The sequence below is a fragment of the Hippocampus guttulatus genome, chromosome 7 (assembly GCF_054856545.1).
Source record: "Hippocampus guttulatus isolate MCC_2025c chromosome 7, RoL_Hgut_1.0, whole genome shotgun sequence".
In the NCBI taxonomy this organism is placed as follows: domain Eukaryota; kingdom Metazoa; phylum Chordata; class Actinopteri; order Syngnathiformes; family Syngnathidae; genus Hippocampus; species Hippocampus guttulatus.
The window spans coordinates 2,542,234-2,555,526 of record NC_141267.1 but is presented as its reverse complement, the minus strand read 5'-3'; the positions used below and the strand labels follow the sequence as shown (position 1 = coordinate 2,555,526).

General features: G+C 40.7%; 1 protein-coding gene across 2 annotated transcripts in view; it reads left to right on the top strand.

Moving 5' to 3' along the window:
• Positions 1 to 13,293, top strand: part of LOC147201974 (glypican-5-like) — a 60,532-nt gene that overhangs the window by 23,913 nt on the left and 23,326 nt on the right. For both annotated transcript variants that reach the window (XM_086116391.1, XM_086116390.1), the window contains exons 3-8: positions 1,152 to 1,702; positions 4,061 to 4,243; positions 6,803 to 6,981; positions 7,143 to 7,202; positions 7,318 to 7,440; positions 11,726 to 11,846. In XM_086116391.1, the coding sequence (XP_085972517.1) occupies positions 1,152 to 1,702; positions 4,061 to 4,243; positions 6,803 to 6,981; positions 7,143 to 7,202; positions 7,318 to 7,440; positions 11,726 to 11,846 (1,217 nt within the window). The remainder of the gene's footprint in view (positions 1 to 1,151; positions 1,703 to 4,060; positions 4,244 to 6,802; positions 6,982 to 7,142; positions 7,203 to 7,317; positions 7,441 to 11,725; positions 11,847 to 13,293) is intronic.

Here is a 13,293-nt window from a genome sequence, read left to right as displayed (position 1 = left end):
GCGAACCAACCAGATATCGTGATCATAGATAAAGGGCAGAGGAAAGCCGTTGTAGTGGATGTAGCGGTCCCAAGTGATGGAAACATCAGAAAGAAGGAACACGAGAAACTCCAGAAATACCAAGGGCTCAGAGAGGAGCTGGAGAGAGCCTGGAAGGTCAAGGTAACAGTCGTGCCTGTGGTGGTCGGAGCACTCGGGGCAGTGACCCCCAAACTAGATGAGTGGTTGCAACAGATCCCGGGAACAACATCGGACATCTCAGTCCAGAAATGTGCAGTGCTGGGAACAGCAAGGATACTGCGCAGAACCCTCAAGCTTCCTGGCCTCTGGTAGAGGACCCGAGCTGAATGAGGGACGGACACCACCCGAGGGGGGGTGAGACGAGGAATTTATATATATATATATATATATACATATATATATATATATATATATATATATATATATATAAATCAGCAGAAATTGTTTTATTCGTTTTTGTTTTGTCGACGAAAGTATTTTATATATTGTGTTCCTGAGTTAATGTTGCTGAACTGAATTAGAATTGATCATTTATTGATTTAGTTTTAGTTTTCAGAATGAAATGGTGTAATAAATTGGTCAAAAATGTTTACAGTTTAAACAAAGGTTTTTTTGAGGCGAATTCATGCACGAAAAATCTTTTTTGTTACAGACTAAAAAACAATGTTAATAAAGTCATTCTTTGCTGTAAGTGGTGGAACATATTTAATTCTTTTTTCTTTTCTTATTGCTCAAAAGGATACAGTTGAATGCAGAGGTGGACAAATTATATTCATAGGTGACAGAGAGTTGGGGGTGGGGAGGAATTGTTTTCTTCTTGTGAGGGCGGACGTAACAGAAAATAATTGAGAAGCACTGCCCTAGACCAACGAGCCACTCACACACAAGTGAGTTTGTGTTATTTTTCCCTGCGTAGACCTTTACACATTGCCATATTAATTTCAGGAAACTATTGTTATACTCTATATATACTGTGTACTGTCCACTGGCAGATGTGAATTTGAATTTGATGACCATACATCGACCCTCGATCAACAATAGTAGACATGCTGCCATGGGATGATGAGGAGTTGATGGTTGCAAAATTTAACAAATGTGTGGGTTTTTTTCCTGTCGTCTCTTTTCTGCAGACACCTTTGAATCGCTCGTGTCCTTCACATCTAATTTGACCAGTACCTTGTTTGACAGCGCCTACTCCAGCCTTGCATCAGAATGTCGACCCCATGTGCTTCACCTTTTCAATGACATTGATCGCCATCTTTTGGGGGACCCCAATTCCTCACTGGAACATGCCGTTGGGAGTTTCTTCAATGACCTCTTCCCACTGGTCTACCGCCGACTACTCAACCCTGGTATTGGCCACATGTCATCCCGGTCTTTTTCTTCTTCCTCCTCATCCAGTCATGAAGACTGCCTCCGGATGACACGGCAGGATGTCAGTCCGTTTGGCCCCCATCCTGGACTCCTGGTTTCGGGTCTTTCTCGTGCGCTGGGAGTAGGCCGAACACTGAGTCGATTGCTAAGATTGGCTGGGGATGTCGTGGATGCAACAGAAAAGGCAGCATTATCCAGAGAGTGTGGGCGGGGCTTAGTAAGGATGCAGTATTGCTCCCATTGCAGAGGTCTGACATTGATCAAGCCCTGTACTGGACTCTGTCTTAATGTTATGAGAGGATGCCTGGTAAGTTTACCCTTTTCTGTCTTTATATGCATTGTTTTGATTTGTGAGTCCTACTTTCCATATTGAGTAGTTTTTAATTCTGCATCGGGTCTTGCATAGCTGACCCCGAGAAAGGTGTGGGGAGACACCTTTCCTAAAAACACAAAAGGAAAGGTTTGCGTTATTTACTCATTAATTGTTGACAAGAAGTGGAGGTGAGGCACGGGGAGGGAAGTCACTGTCAGCACCATAAATCGGCACAGGAAATTTGGTTGTGAACAGAAGGCCAGTGGCCAGTGACATATACAGGCATTGGGCTATATGTGCCGATCCTTGAAGATGATTTCAGTAGAGCAGACGAGTGCTCTTGTAATTCGCTGGTTAAGTGAATGAGTTGGTCATCCTGCTATCAGGTAGGGGTCGGAGTACCGTAAGTCACGTGTGCAAGTCATAATTCTCAAGTCTTAACCAAGCAAGGTGCTACACTGGGGCTAGAGGAAACTATGGCCCCCATCAGAAATATGTCGACCCGCCATTCAGCCCCACAACAAATATTTATTATATTACATCTTTATTTTAATTTTTAAACATTAAAAACTGCACAAGTCACTGATGGTGTAGTGATAAACTCGCCGATCTTGTGTGCGGGCAGCATGGGATCGATTCCGACTCAGTAACGGTGTAGATGTGGGTATGAATGGTCATTTGTCTTTATATGTGCCCTGTGATTGACTGGCGACCAGTTCAGGGTGTAGTCTGCCTTCGGCCCGAATTCAGGTGGTAGAGCCTCCAGCAACACCCAGCGACCCTGTTCAGAATAGGCCGTGTTGAAAATGGATGGATGGATGGATAAAAACTTCACAAGTAGCCATTCTGTTCCAATAAAAGTCCTGTTCTTGCGTTTGTGCAGCAGCTGTACCCCATCTGTGTTTGTAAAAGGGAGGGCGTCTTTCAGTGACTTGCGCATTATGTTCGAGTTTGAACGTATTGATGAAAAGTAAACTAAATGGTAAAAATAATAATAATAATAATTGTTCCCATAATGCCACAGGGCATATATTTGTGCATGCGCTTATCAACACTTCGTGGCGTTATAGGAAAGAATTCAGAATGGAAATCATGCACTGCAGAAAGTAATACAACTGTAAAAATTACAAGTAAACAATGTTGACTTACTTGATTTTCTAACGTATTGGTATAATGTTGGCCAAATGCTAAAAACATAGCAATTTATTGACTTGCGCAAGTCAAAGCCTCATGGTATTATGGGAGAAAATGTTAATATTTGCAGCATTTAGCCTATATTTGATCACTGTGTTTGAACGTACTTTGCAAATACGTTCAAATGAATTTGCCAGTCAAAAATGTTTACCATGCATTGGCAGTTCCACGCTTCCGTACAAACACGCTTTTGATGTGTATCATAGTTTTATTGAAAAAAAAATGAGATGGAAAAATCCTGGTGCCGTGCCTGGTCTTAACCTTTAAGTATCAAATAAGTCAGCAATTCCTGTCAAAATAAAGCAAGCCGAGTCCTCAATAAATTTCAATCAATTTGAGCCATGTCTTGAGTCATACAACCTTCAGCAGTCACAATATGCATTGGACTGATAATAACGGGGGGGGGGGGGGGGGGTTCACTGATCATCACACAGAAATGCATTTAGAAATGAACAACAATTTAGACTATGAAAAAAATCATAGTATACACGAGAGATACTGTTCACTATTATACACACACAAACACACACACACGCACAAACTGCATGCTTATTCAGTGGACAACTTCTCATGTTATCAGGTTACAGGGTGCATGAAAGGGTTAATTCACTCAATTGGGTGCCTCATTGAGTAGCACTGACTTAGTTTGGAGTGAAATCGAAATAGTCCTCGTTTTGTGGGTAAAGGTAGTGTTTCGTATGCTGTGGTGATCATATTATGTTTAAGTGGCTGTTATACCAGTTTACCCAACTTCCTGATGCTACAAATGCATCTGGAAAAGTATTTTTAGACTCTGCAGTTATTTGTGGTGTGAAATAGTTTTATGAATTTTATGAATTCTGACAGTTTGGAAGGCTGTGAATGGGGAGAAGCTGACCTCTGGTCTGTGGCTGAAAGAGAACATCAGAGGCGAGAAGGGAGAATTGGCGTTTGCGTATGGGACAGTGTTGTTGTGTTTCTGTACTTATTTCTCTTTCATTTTCATTTCTGGCACATATTAACTCACTAAGTAAATAGGGAAGAAGGACTCTTGTATTGTTTGTATCATTAGCTAGTTCTAAATTTTAAAATTTTACAAAAAAACATGAATACTTTTTCTCTTCCTTATACCCTCCAATGTGGTGAATCTTCATTTCACAATGTCATTCTTTATTTTAGGTGGGGATATCCGAACTTGCAGCACCCTGGGGGAGTTTGGTCGTATTGCTCCAAAGATTAGCTGCAACATTAGCAACCAGCAGCAACCACAACAGCATGGAGCTAGCGCTGTTGGCGGTCCGGAATCATGTGAACGATGCCATCCTGCACGCCCAGCTGCATGGTCCACGCATTACTGCCATTGTAAGCAGATCAGGTTAAAATGGGGATCGGTGACGTAGGATTAGAGAGCAGTCCCACAGACGGCTGCACACGCTTTAAAATGTGTCACATGTTAAAATATCCATCCAGACATCCAATCCATTCAACAGGGTTTCATTGTAAACCAGAATGAACTCACTTATGCTCACATCCATGTATAATCTTATCATTTGAATTTTGGACACAGAGTCACAAAGGCTGTCATTTTTATATTTCTTTTCAGCTCGTCAGTTGGACCTCCTCACAAAAGCCCTCACACCTAGATAGGCTAAAAACAGAATTCACTCTTTAGAGAATCTAGGCTTTGCTTCAGTCTTTGTGTGAATCCAAATCCAGCGTCAGACAAAGGCTCTGGTTGGCAGGACAACCGATACCCAGAATGCTGCTTGTTTCTGAGTGATGAGAACGTTTCAGTGGCTAATCTCTGGACAAACAGATGGCACACAAACAGCCCGCACACACTGTTGCAGGAAGCAATAGGGAAGGCGGCCAACATTGGCGAAAAAACTGTGGACTTAGTGGAGTAGATTCCTGGGAAGTAAACAAACACATACAAACGTAATCGTGCTAATAAGATGATAGCACTTCATTAAATGTTTAATTAGGCCTTCCATTCATTACACATAAAACCAATGCTACCATCCAACCTGTTTAAGAGTTTACATGTTGTCTGTGCAAAATTTCAGGACCTGAAATTGCGGCCAATGCAGGAGGCAAATGATTTTAAGCAGATAAAACTTGCTACAATGCTGTATGTGAGCAATAATCTAAATATTGAAAAAAATAATTTATATATAAATAAAAAAATTAACACCGCTTGGGTGATTCAGTACAGTTCTACACCACGACAAACTGTCAATGACTAAAACAAACATTAAATACAGAATTCCTGTGAATTTTATGTAGTGTTGAAACACACAGTAGATCAAAATTGTATCCTCAAATATTAGCCGTCGCTCCTTGAGAGGCCATTTCTCAATTATTCATTCAGGGTCTACCTGAACAATGAAATGCTTCACCTAAAAACACAACTTTCTATTGCCTAGTGATAAATAAATAAATTGGTGGTGCTACTGGGTGGCTGTCATATTTAGATTTAAGGATGAAAAACCCGGTGGTCAACTGGTTAGTGTGTCAGCCTCACAGTACAGGTTTGCAGGGTTTGATTCTGGCTGCGGCCTTCCTGTGTGAGTTTGCATGTTCTCCCCGTGCCTGCGTGAGTTTTCTCTGGGTACTCCGGCTTCCTCCCACAATTCAAAAACATGCGTAGCAGGTTAATGGAACACTTTAAATTGTCCCTAGGTCTGAGTGTAAGCACGAATGGTTTGTTTAGGTGGGCCCTGCAATTGGCTGGCAATCCCCCGCCTACTGCCCGAAGACAGCTGGGATCGGCTCCAGCACATCCACGACCCTTGTGAGGATCAGATAATCAATGGATGGATGGATGGATGGAAGGCACAGCGAGAACATGCAAACCCCACATAGGGGCGGCGGCCTGAGCCCAGAACCAAAACTGAGGCTGATGTGCTAATCGTTTTTAACTCATTCACTCCCAAAGACGTTTTTAAACGTCTTTTCAGACTTGGTCCAGAATTGGCTGGTACTGAATGAGTTAATTATTTTGTACCATATTATCCCAATTATGTAGCAATATCTATTTGTCAATATTTAAAATCCTGATGCAAAAACACCACTGGTCACTATTTTAGCTGATTGTGATCCAATTGTAATCCGCGTTAGATACATAACTAACTTGCTGTCACGTTTGCGAGGTGGTGGTGGACCCCAAAAAGCAGGCAGGAGGGAGGAGCAGGGTGTATTTGAAGAATTGTATTTAAAACACAGAAAACTAAATCCTAAACAAAGTCCAAAGTAACAAACAAAAACAATGACTTAAACAAAAACTATCAATAACCAAAACACTACCAGAAAAAACATGACAGCAGCAAAGGAACAGCAAACAAACATGACAGTAGCAAGAAGCAACAATGACCCGACACTTAGTGTTCGGGCTGGGAGTCTTTTAAGGCCCTAATTACCTATGACCAACAGGTGTGCAGCTGCCGGGGGAGCCCTACAGTGCCACCTGTTGGTCCATAAACCGAATCATGACACTTGCCAACTAACTTGAAGCTCATAACAAACGCTGACAACACCCACAAAACGACCTGAGGCCTCCCTCCAGTAACGATAAGTTGAATGAACCAATGATGTCATCTGCACAATCCCAAGGCGTCGTTTGTCATTGGTCACCTTATTTTTTTGGAAACGACACAGGCTCTCACAAAATCTTTGGCAAGCTCACTTTTGCTCGAGACATGCTCTGAAGCTTTGGCACATTTCATAAAATCACGAGTTATCCCAAATGTTTCAGAAACCAGAATTTTGACCATAACCCGAATATTGACTGCATGCAAACATATTCAATGAAAAGGGAACTATTTGGTCTTATTTTAGGTGATTGTGATCTAATTATTCTTTCAAAACTTGATCATTAGTTTGTTTGTTTGTTTTTTTTTCCATTCTTGCTGGTTTGTTTAGGTAGAGAAAGTGTGTGGATCACAGGCAGCTGCTACTGTGATGATAAGTGGACATCCCAACACCTCACAAGTTACAGCACCTACTGCTCAGATGACACAAAAACCCTCAAAGAGGCAGTCCATGACCTCTCTCTCAATGGGCTCTGATGCTTATCCGAGTCTTCAGCTCCAGTCTCAGAGGTGAGGTGCTTCAAGTGAACATGTATACTGGTAACAGTGTTGGGAGTTAAACTAGAACTGGAAGATTCAAAGGGAACCTGACCCAAATTCAATAATCACATAGCATTATGCTCATACAAGAGCCTATGCATATCATAACTTGCAGATGTGATTCTCTTTAGGTCATTCCCTCTCAAAGGATCAAGAGGTGACAAGAGCCGCAGTCTTAAAAAATTATCAAGGTAAATTCATTCCCATTCATATCCATAAGTGAAATCCTGCTGCAAATGAAATGCAAAAGACTGAGAAATAATAATTCAAGATTTTGCTTCACAAACAAATCTGCATATGTTTCAGGGAGTTTGAGGGCTCCATCCAGCGATACGAGTTGTTTTTCTCAGAGCTACCTGAGATGCTTTGTGAAAGTGAAATGGAAGTTGAGCAGCACACGTGTTGGAGTGGTCAAGATGTAGTCGAGAGGTAAACATCAGCCTCAAATAATATTGCTCCAATCACTTGGGTGGTCGAGCAACGAATCATGCAAGATACATCTCAGTGAGAATTTTAGGATTTAAATTAGCTTTTTTGGGTGTGGGATTTTTTTTTTTGGAATCAGCGATCACCAAGGAAAAGTTTGATGGTGACCATTTTCACATCATTGATATGAACTGTGCCATCATGCCATTATTTTTGCATTCTTTGACAATCACTGGCACAGAGCGCAATCCGTGCAGCCGCAAAATATTCACATTTTTCTACTGCAAATGGAATACATTTGTGACGCAAGATAAGATAAGATAAGAAAACATTTATTTGTCTCACAATGGAGAAATTCCCGGTTCACAGCAGCAAAATTTTGAAAGGGAGAAAGTAGAAGACAAAAAGTATATAAATAAATACAAATCTAAAATATAAATATAAGCATATAACCATGATGATTTTAAATAGATCATCAAATGTATACTTTTTCTTAATTTGGACACAACAAATGTGTATGACATACTGACAAACATGCTGTTTTAAATATATAAATAAATATAAATCTGGGTCACTTACATGAATTGACAAATAATGCTAAAATATATTTCTTATATGTTGCCCTTCAAGCTAAATATGGTCACCATATCGAAATGGTGCTAGTAGAAACAGCTCTCGGTATAAAGACATGCAGTGTACAATTGCAAACACCACCCCAAATAATACAGATGTTGTTCTACTATTTGTTTCATAGAACTTGTGAACCGGATGTCATTACGGATAGTTATGCATCCCGTACATGCCTATCAAGGTATTGTCTAGTGAACTGTTATCGCAGTATTTGACAATTTCTGTTCATAAAAAAACAAATTTTGATATCTGTCATTCTAAGTGTGTTTTAGGTATGTTTACAAGTTGGGTTCAGGGGAGTGTCTACTTTCTACTTAGTTGCTCTCTGTCCTCTTTAAAACTTCTCTTTCATCCATCAGTCCACCCATTCATCCATGTATACAACTAACCATTCATCTTTCCATCCTTCTCTTCAGACCTACATTGATCTCCTCCGGCCTCTGACCGAATTCACTTGTGTCAAGAGAGCACAGTGAGATTAAACCAGTGGTTCTCAATTATTTTCTGTCATGCCCCCCCCCCCCCCCAAGGAAGAAGAAAACATCTCGCGCCCCCCGCCCCGCACGACTATAAATAGTATAATTTGTCTATAAAATTGTTATAAGTACACCTTTGCATAACACTGTATCCTTATTCACGTATAAGAGAATAAAAAAGAAAGAAATATGGACCAACTTACAACAAAGAATAGCTTTAGTAACTGGAACAGAAAAGATTTATAGTGCATCTGAAATTCAAAAACAACATTAAATCCTTAATTTAACAAAAATATTTTTTGACTGACCATGTCAAACCATATGACACTGAAAAATAAAATTACATAAAATCAATCACGAATAATGCATTCAAATTAATCACTAATATTATCTCAGGAGCACAATATTTAAAAAAAACACTTTAGCCAGCAAAACAGAAATATGTAAAATAATTTGTGTGTTTTTTTTTTAAATCAAAGATGATGTCTGGATTAATGGCTACAATGAGCATATTTTGCAATACACAGCTTTTCGAAGCGAGGTTTGAAGCAGGACACAGCAACTCTCGGCTCCTGCTCAATGTGTAGCCGGGACCTGTATTTTAGTTTACTGAAGCAGCAGTCACAAAGCGGCATGATTGTTGGCAATATTCGGCACGTTTTCGCTGAAAAAAACTCAAGCAACTTATCAGCGTGATTGGGGTGTAATGTCTTTCGGTGACGCCTTAATTTAGTGTGCTTCATGCTGTCTGCTACCAAAATTTTTAGACACAGTAAGCAGTTCGATCTTTCCTTGTCTGCCACTGCAGTCACATTGAAGCCAAGCGCTCCATACGCTTCGTCATATTTCCTCCCTGAGAATGCTCCCTGCGCAAACTCTGCCAATGAGAGCGCCACTGTCCCCTAACGTCGTGGAGGTGCAACTGCACGTTATTTTAGGGCAGTAAAAAAATAAAAAAGCATGTTCCCGAGGTCAAACGCGCCCCCCTTGACCGAGCCTCGCCCCCTCCCCCCAGGGGGGCGTGGACCACTATTTGAGAAACACTGGATTAAACCAACTGTGACTCTACAAATAGATTAGAAACAATGTGAGCAAGTAATAAAAGTATTGTTTTAGCTCTTCTAGTTGTTGGGGTCTCACCAAAACCCACAAATGGTTGATTATTTGTGTTTTGTTGTTTTGCTTCGCTTCTCCCAGCGAAGCTTGGTAAAGTAATAAAACCAGTGCATCCATTTTCAGTGTAATAGTACATTTTCTCCACTAGAGGGAAGCCTCAGCTCGATTTGATAAAATGAACCCATTTCACCGTTTGGATCTGTTCACTCTTGTTACTCCCCTTCAGTGGCGGTTCTGGGGGGGGGGGGGGGGCAACGGGGGCCAGTGCCCCTGTAGCACCGATTCTGGCCCCCCCCTGTGGCCCCCACTCCGAGCGCAGATTACGCAGTCGTGCCGAGTCGCCGACGCGAAAGGTGGAACCAAAGTGCGTGATTTAACATTCTAGTCGGACCCTTTAGTGCGCTGCGCCATTTAAAAATGAGCGGGAAAATGAGAAGCAGTCCGCAGAGAAGGAAATTACCACGACACGAGTGCTATTTGCGCATGTGCGTGTGTGCGCGCGCGCGTGTGTGTGCATGTGCGCGTGTGTGTGCGCGCGTGTGTGTGTGTGTGTGTAACTTTTTTAGTCTCCCTTTTTATTTTAATTTTTATTTAACAGGATCAATATATAAGACATTGCCTTTTAAAATTTGGATAATGATATGCATGTAAAACATCTAGCTTCAGTGTATTTGCAATTTTTGTCCCCGGCAGGCTGGTACCATATCATCCCCTGGCTTGAATATTCTCAACAGACGTATTGTTACGCTTGCAGACATTTTAGCCCTCCTAATAATAATAATAATAATAATACATTTTATTTATAAGCGCCTTTCAAGACAGTCTGAAGAAATAAAAAGTCAAATAAGATTTCGAATCTGTCTTTTTAGCCCTGGGTTGAATGTGCCCCCCCATCAAAACCCCTGGCCCCAGCCCGGCCCCCTCAGTGAAATTGATCCAGAACCGCCCCTGCTCCCCTTAGACGTCAGTTTGCCCTGGATGTAATCCAAAATACACCACTTATTATCACACTCCCTTAGAACATATTTTAATCTCAATTACAACCATGCAATAGTTTTCAATGTACTTGTGCTTGCTAGGGTGTCTATCTGTGCACATTATCAACACTTCCAATACTTGCTGCAGGGCAGAGTGTTTCTTTGTGAGTGTGTTACTCTTACCTTACAGTAACCGAAGACCTAACATCTGAGCATAACAATCTCAGTATATTATCTATCTATCTATCTATCTATCTATCTATCTATCTGTCTATCTGTCTATCTGTCTGTCTGTCTGTCTGTCTGTCTGTCTGTCTGTCTGTCTGTCTGTCTATCTATCTAGCTAGCTATCAATCAGCCAATTTTTGTGGAAAAGTAATTGGTGACTGCCAAGCAAAGACTTTAATGACAAATCAATCAACCCTAGTGGCCAATTGTTCTTAACATTAGCATATGCAAACAATTAACAATGACATATTCTATTACGGGCAGAAGGGGGGTCAACTGGTTAACACGTCCGCCTCACAGCACAGAGGTGCAGGATTCGATTCCACGTTCGTTACATGACAAACTTGCCAACTAACTCGAAGTTCACAAAAAACACTGACAACATCCACAAAACGACCTGAGGCCTCCAGTAACGAACAGTCGAATGAACCAATGATGTCATCCCCACAATCCCAAGTCCTCGTTTGTCATTGGTCTCCCTATTTTTTTGGAAATGACACAGGCTCTCACAAAATCTTTGGCATACTCACTTTTGCTCGAGACATGCTCTGAAGCTTTGGCACATTTCATAAAATTACGAGTTTTACCAAATGTTTCAGAAACCAGAATTTTGACCATAACCCGAATATTGACTGCATGCAAACATATTCAATGAAAAGGGAACTATTTGGTCTTATTAGTGATGTCAATGATCGTGGAAATAATGTGTGCTGTGTGACCAAGCTGAACTTGGTTTGCTGTTATTGAAGAGAGTCTTAATGAAGTCTTAAGGATAATAACCTGACTTAACTGAGCAACTATTCGGAGTCTATTACCTAAGTAACATAATATTATACTGTATATTTCCCCCATGCTCTGTAGTTATGCAGGTCGTGTGGTTGGCAGTGCTTTGAAAGCCCAGAGGGACAACCCGGAAATTACAGTTCGTAATACGGATCCTGTTCTAAGGGCAGCAAAACAAAGACTGGAGCAGTTGACCCAGGTAACACAAAATCTTTGCTGCACAAGACAAGATACATTCAAAACATGCGATACGAGTTCTGATTATTGTGATATCGTTGTTAGTGCAATATCTAAAATGTACCTGAAGAAATAACATTTTTATGATCAAATGAAAATAAATAATTTTTGTATGTGAAAACATTAATTTAATGAGTTACTTAGTCTCTCTCTCTCTCTCTCTCTTTATATATATATATATATATATATATATGTATATATACTTGTGCAGTATCATCAACAATAAAGAGACAGTCCTCAAATTTACCTTCGGTGCTGCAATTCACCCCTGGCACATTCCATTGTCTTGCTTTTTATTGCTACAAAACCACTTGAAAACAAAGAGATTGTCTCCCTCTCCCAGGAACATCATAGGCTTCTTGATTTTGGGAGGACTGAGTAGCTTGGTTCCAGAAATGCTTTGTGCCAGCAAAGTCCTCGAAACTTCAGAAGGACAAAAGTGTGTCTCTGAGTGTCTAATGTGTCTTGACCCTCATGTGTTATCACCACTTGAGTGAAGTGGTGCTTAATGCAATACATTTAAATGTCACCATTGCAAGCATATGTTGATAATGACGTTCGATAATGCATTAATTCAGCAATTACACCAGATTTATGCGGCACTCTCAAAGCTTTTGACAGGTTGGTAATATGCTGACAGGATTTGCAATGATTATTCATGAATCATCCGTCAAGGTCATTCACAATGATGCCGCTTGTGTCCAATACTCTTAATTGACAGTGACACTGCTTGACAGTTGTCAAACTGATAAGGAGTATACCTTGACATATGAGTTCAATTCTCTCAAGCTCGTTACCAAATTCAATCCTATTTTAAATCACCTTTCCCGACTGGAATGAATGGAAGTGTCATAAATATATACCAACCAACAAAATCATAATTACATGCATTTGCAATCCAACGACTAATAATGATACTATTATTTCTGAAAACAGCCAGCAATAACATCATTTAAGGAATAAAAAGAATTAAATGGCACAGTGGGTGACTGGTTTGCACATCCGCTCCCAGTTCTGAGGTTTTGACACAGAATCCATCCTGTGGTTTTCAACTTCTCCCTGTGCTGCTGTGTCAACCTAATGAGTGCAACCAATATAGAACCTGGATGGCTCGTTGGTAAAGAATTAAAGTCGTTGCATTTTCATGCTTCTCCTTCTGGTATCCACGCCATGGCCACCAGGGGGCAACATAACACATACATCCATAGTCAGCATAGGTTTGCTGATGAAACACAAAGAAGATTTCTGTAAACTGCTGTAATATGACTTGGGGCCTCTTCGGACCGTTGTTCTTGCCAAGGAAACATCCTTTCTTATCTTATCTTATCCTAGCGTTATGACCTCGAAATACTTGGTGAATAGGATTGTTTTAATTCCACAAATGCTTAGGGAAAGGAGCCTGAATTCAA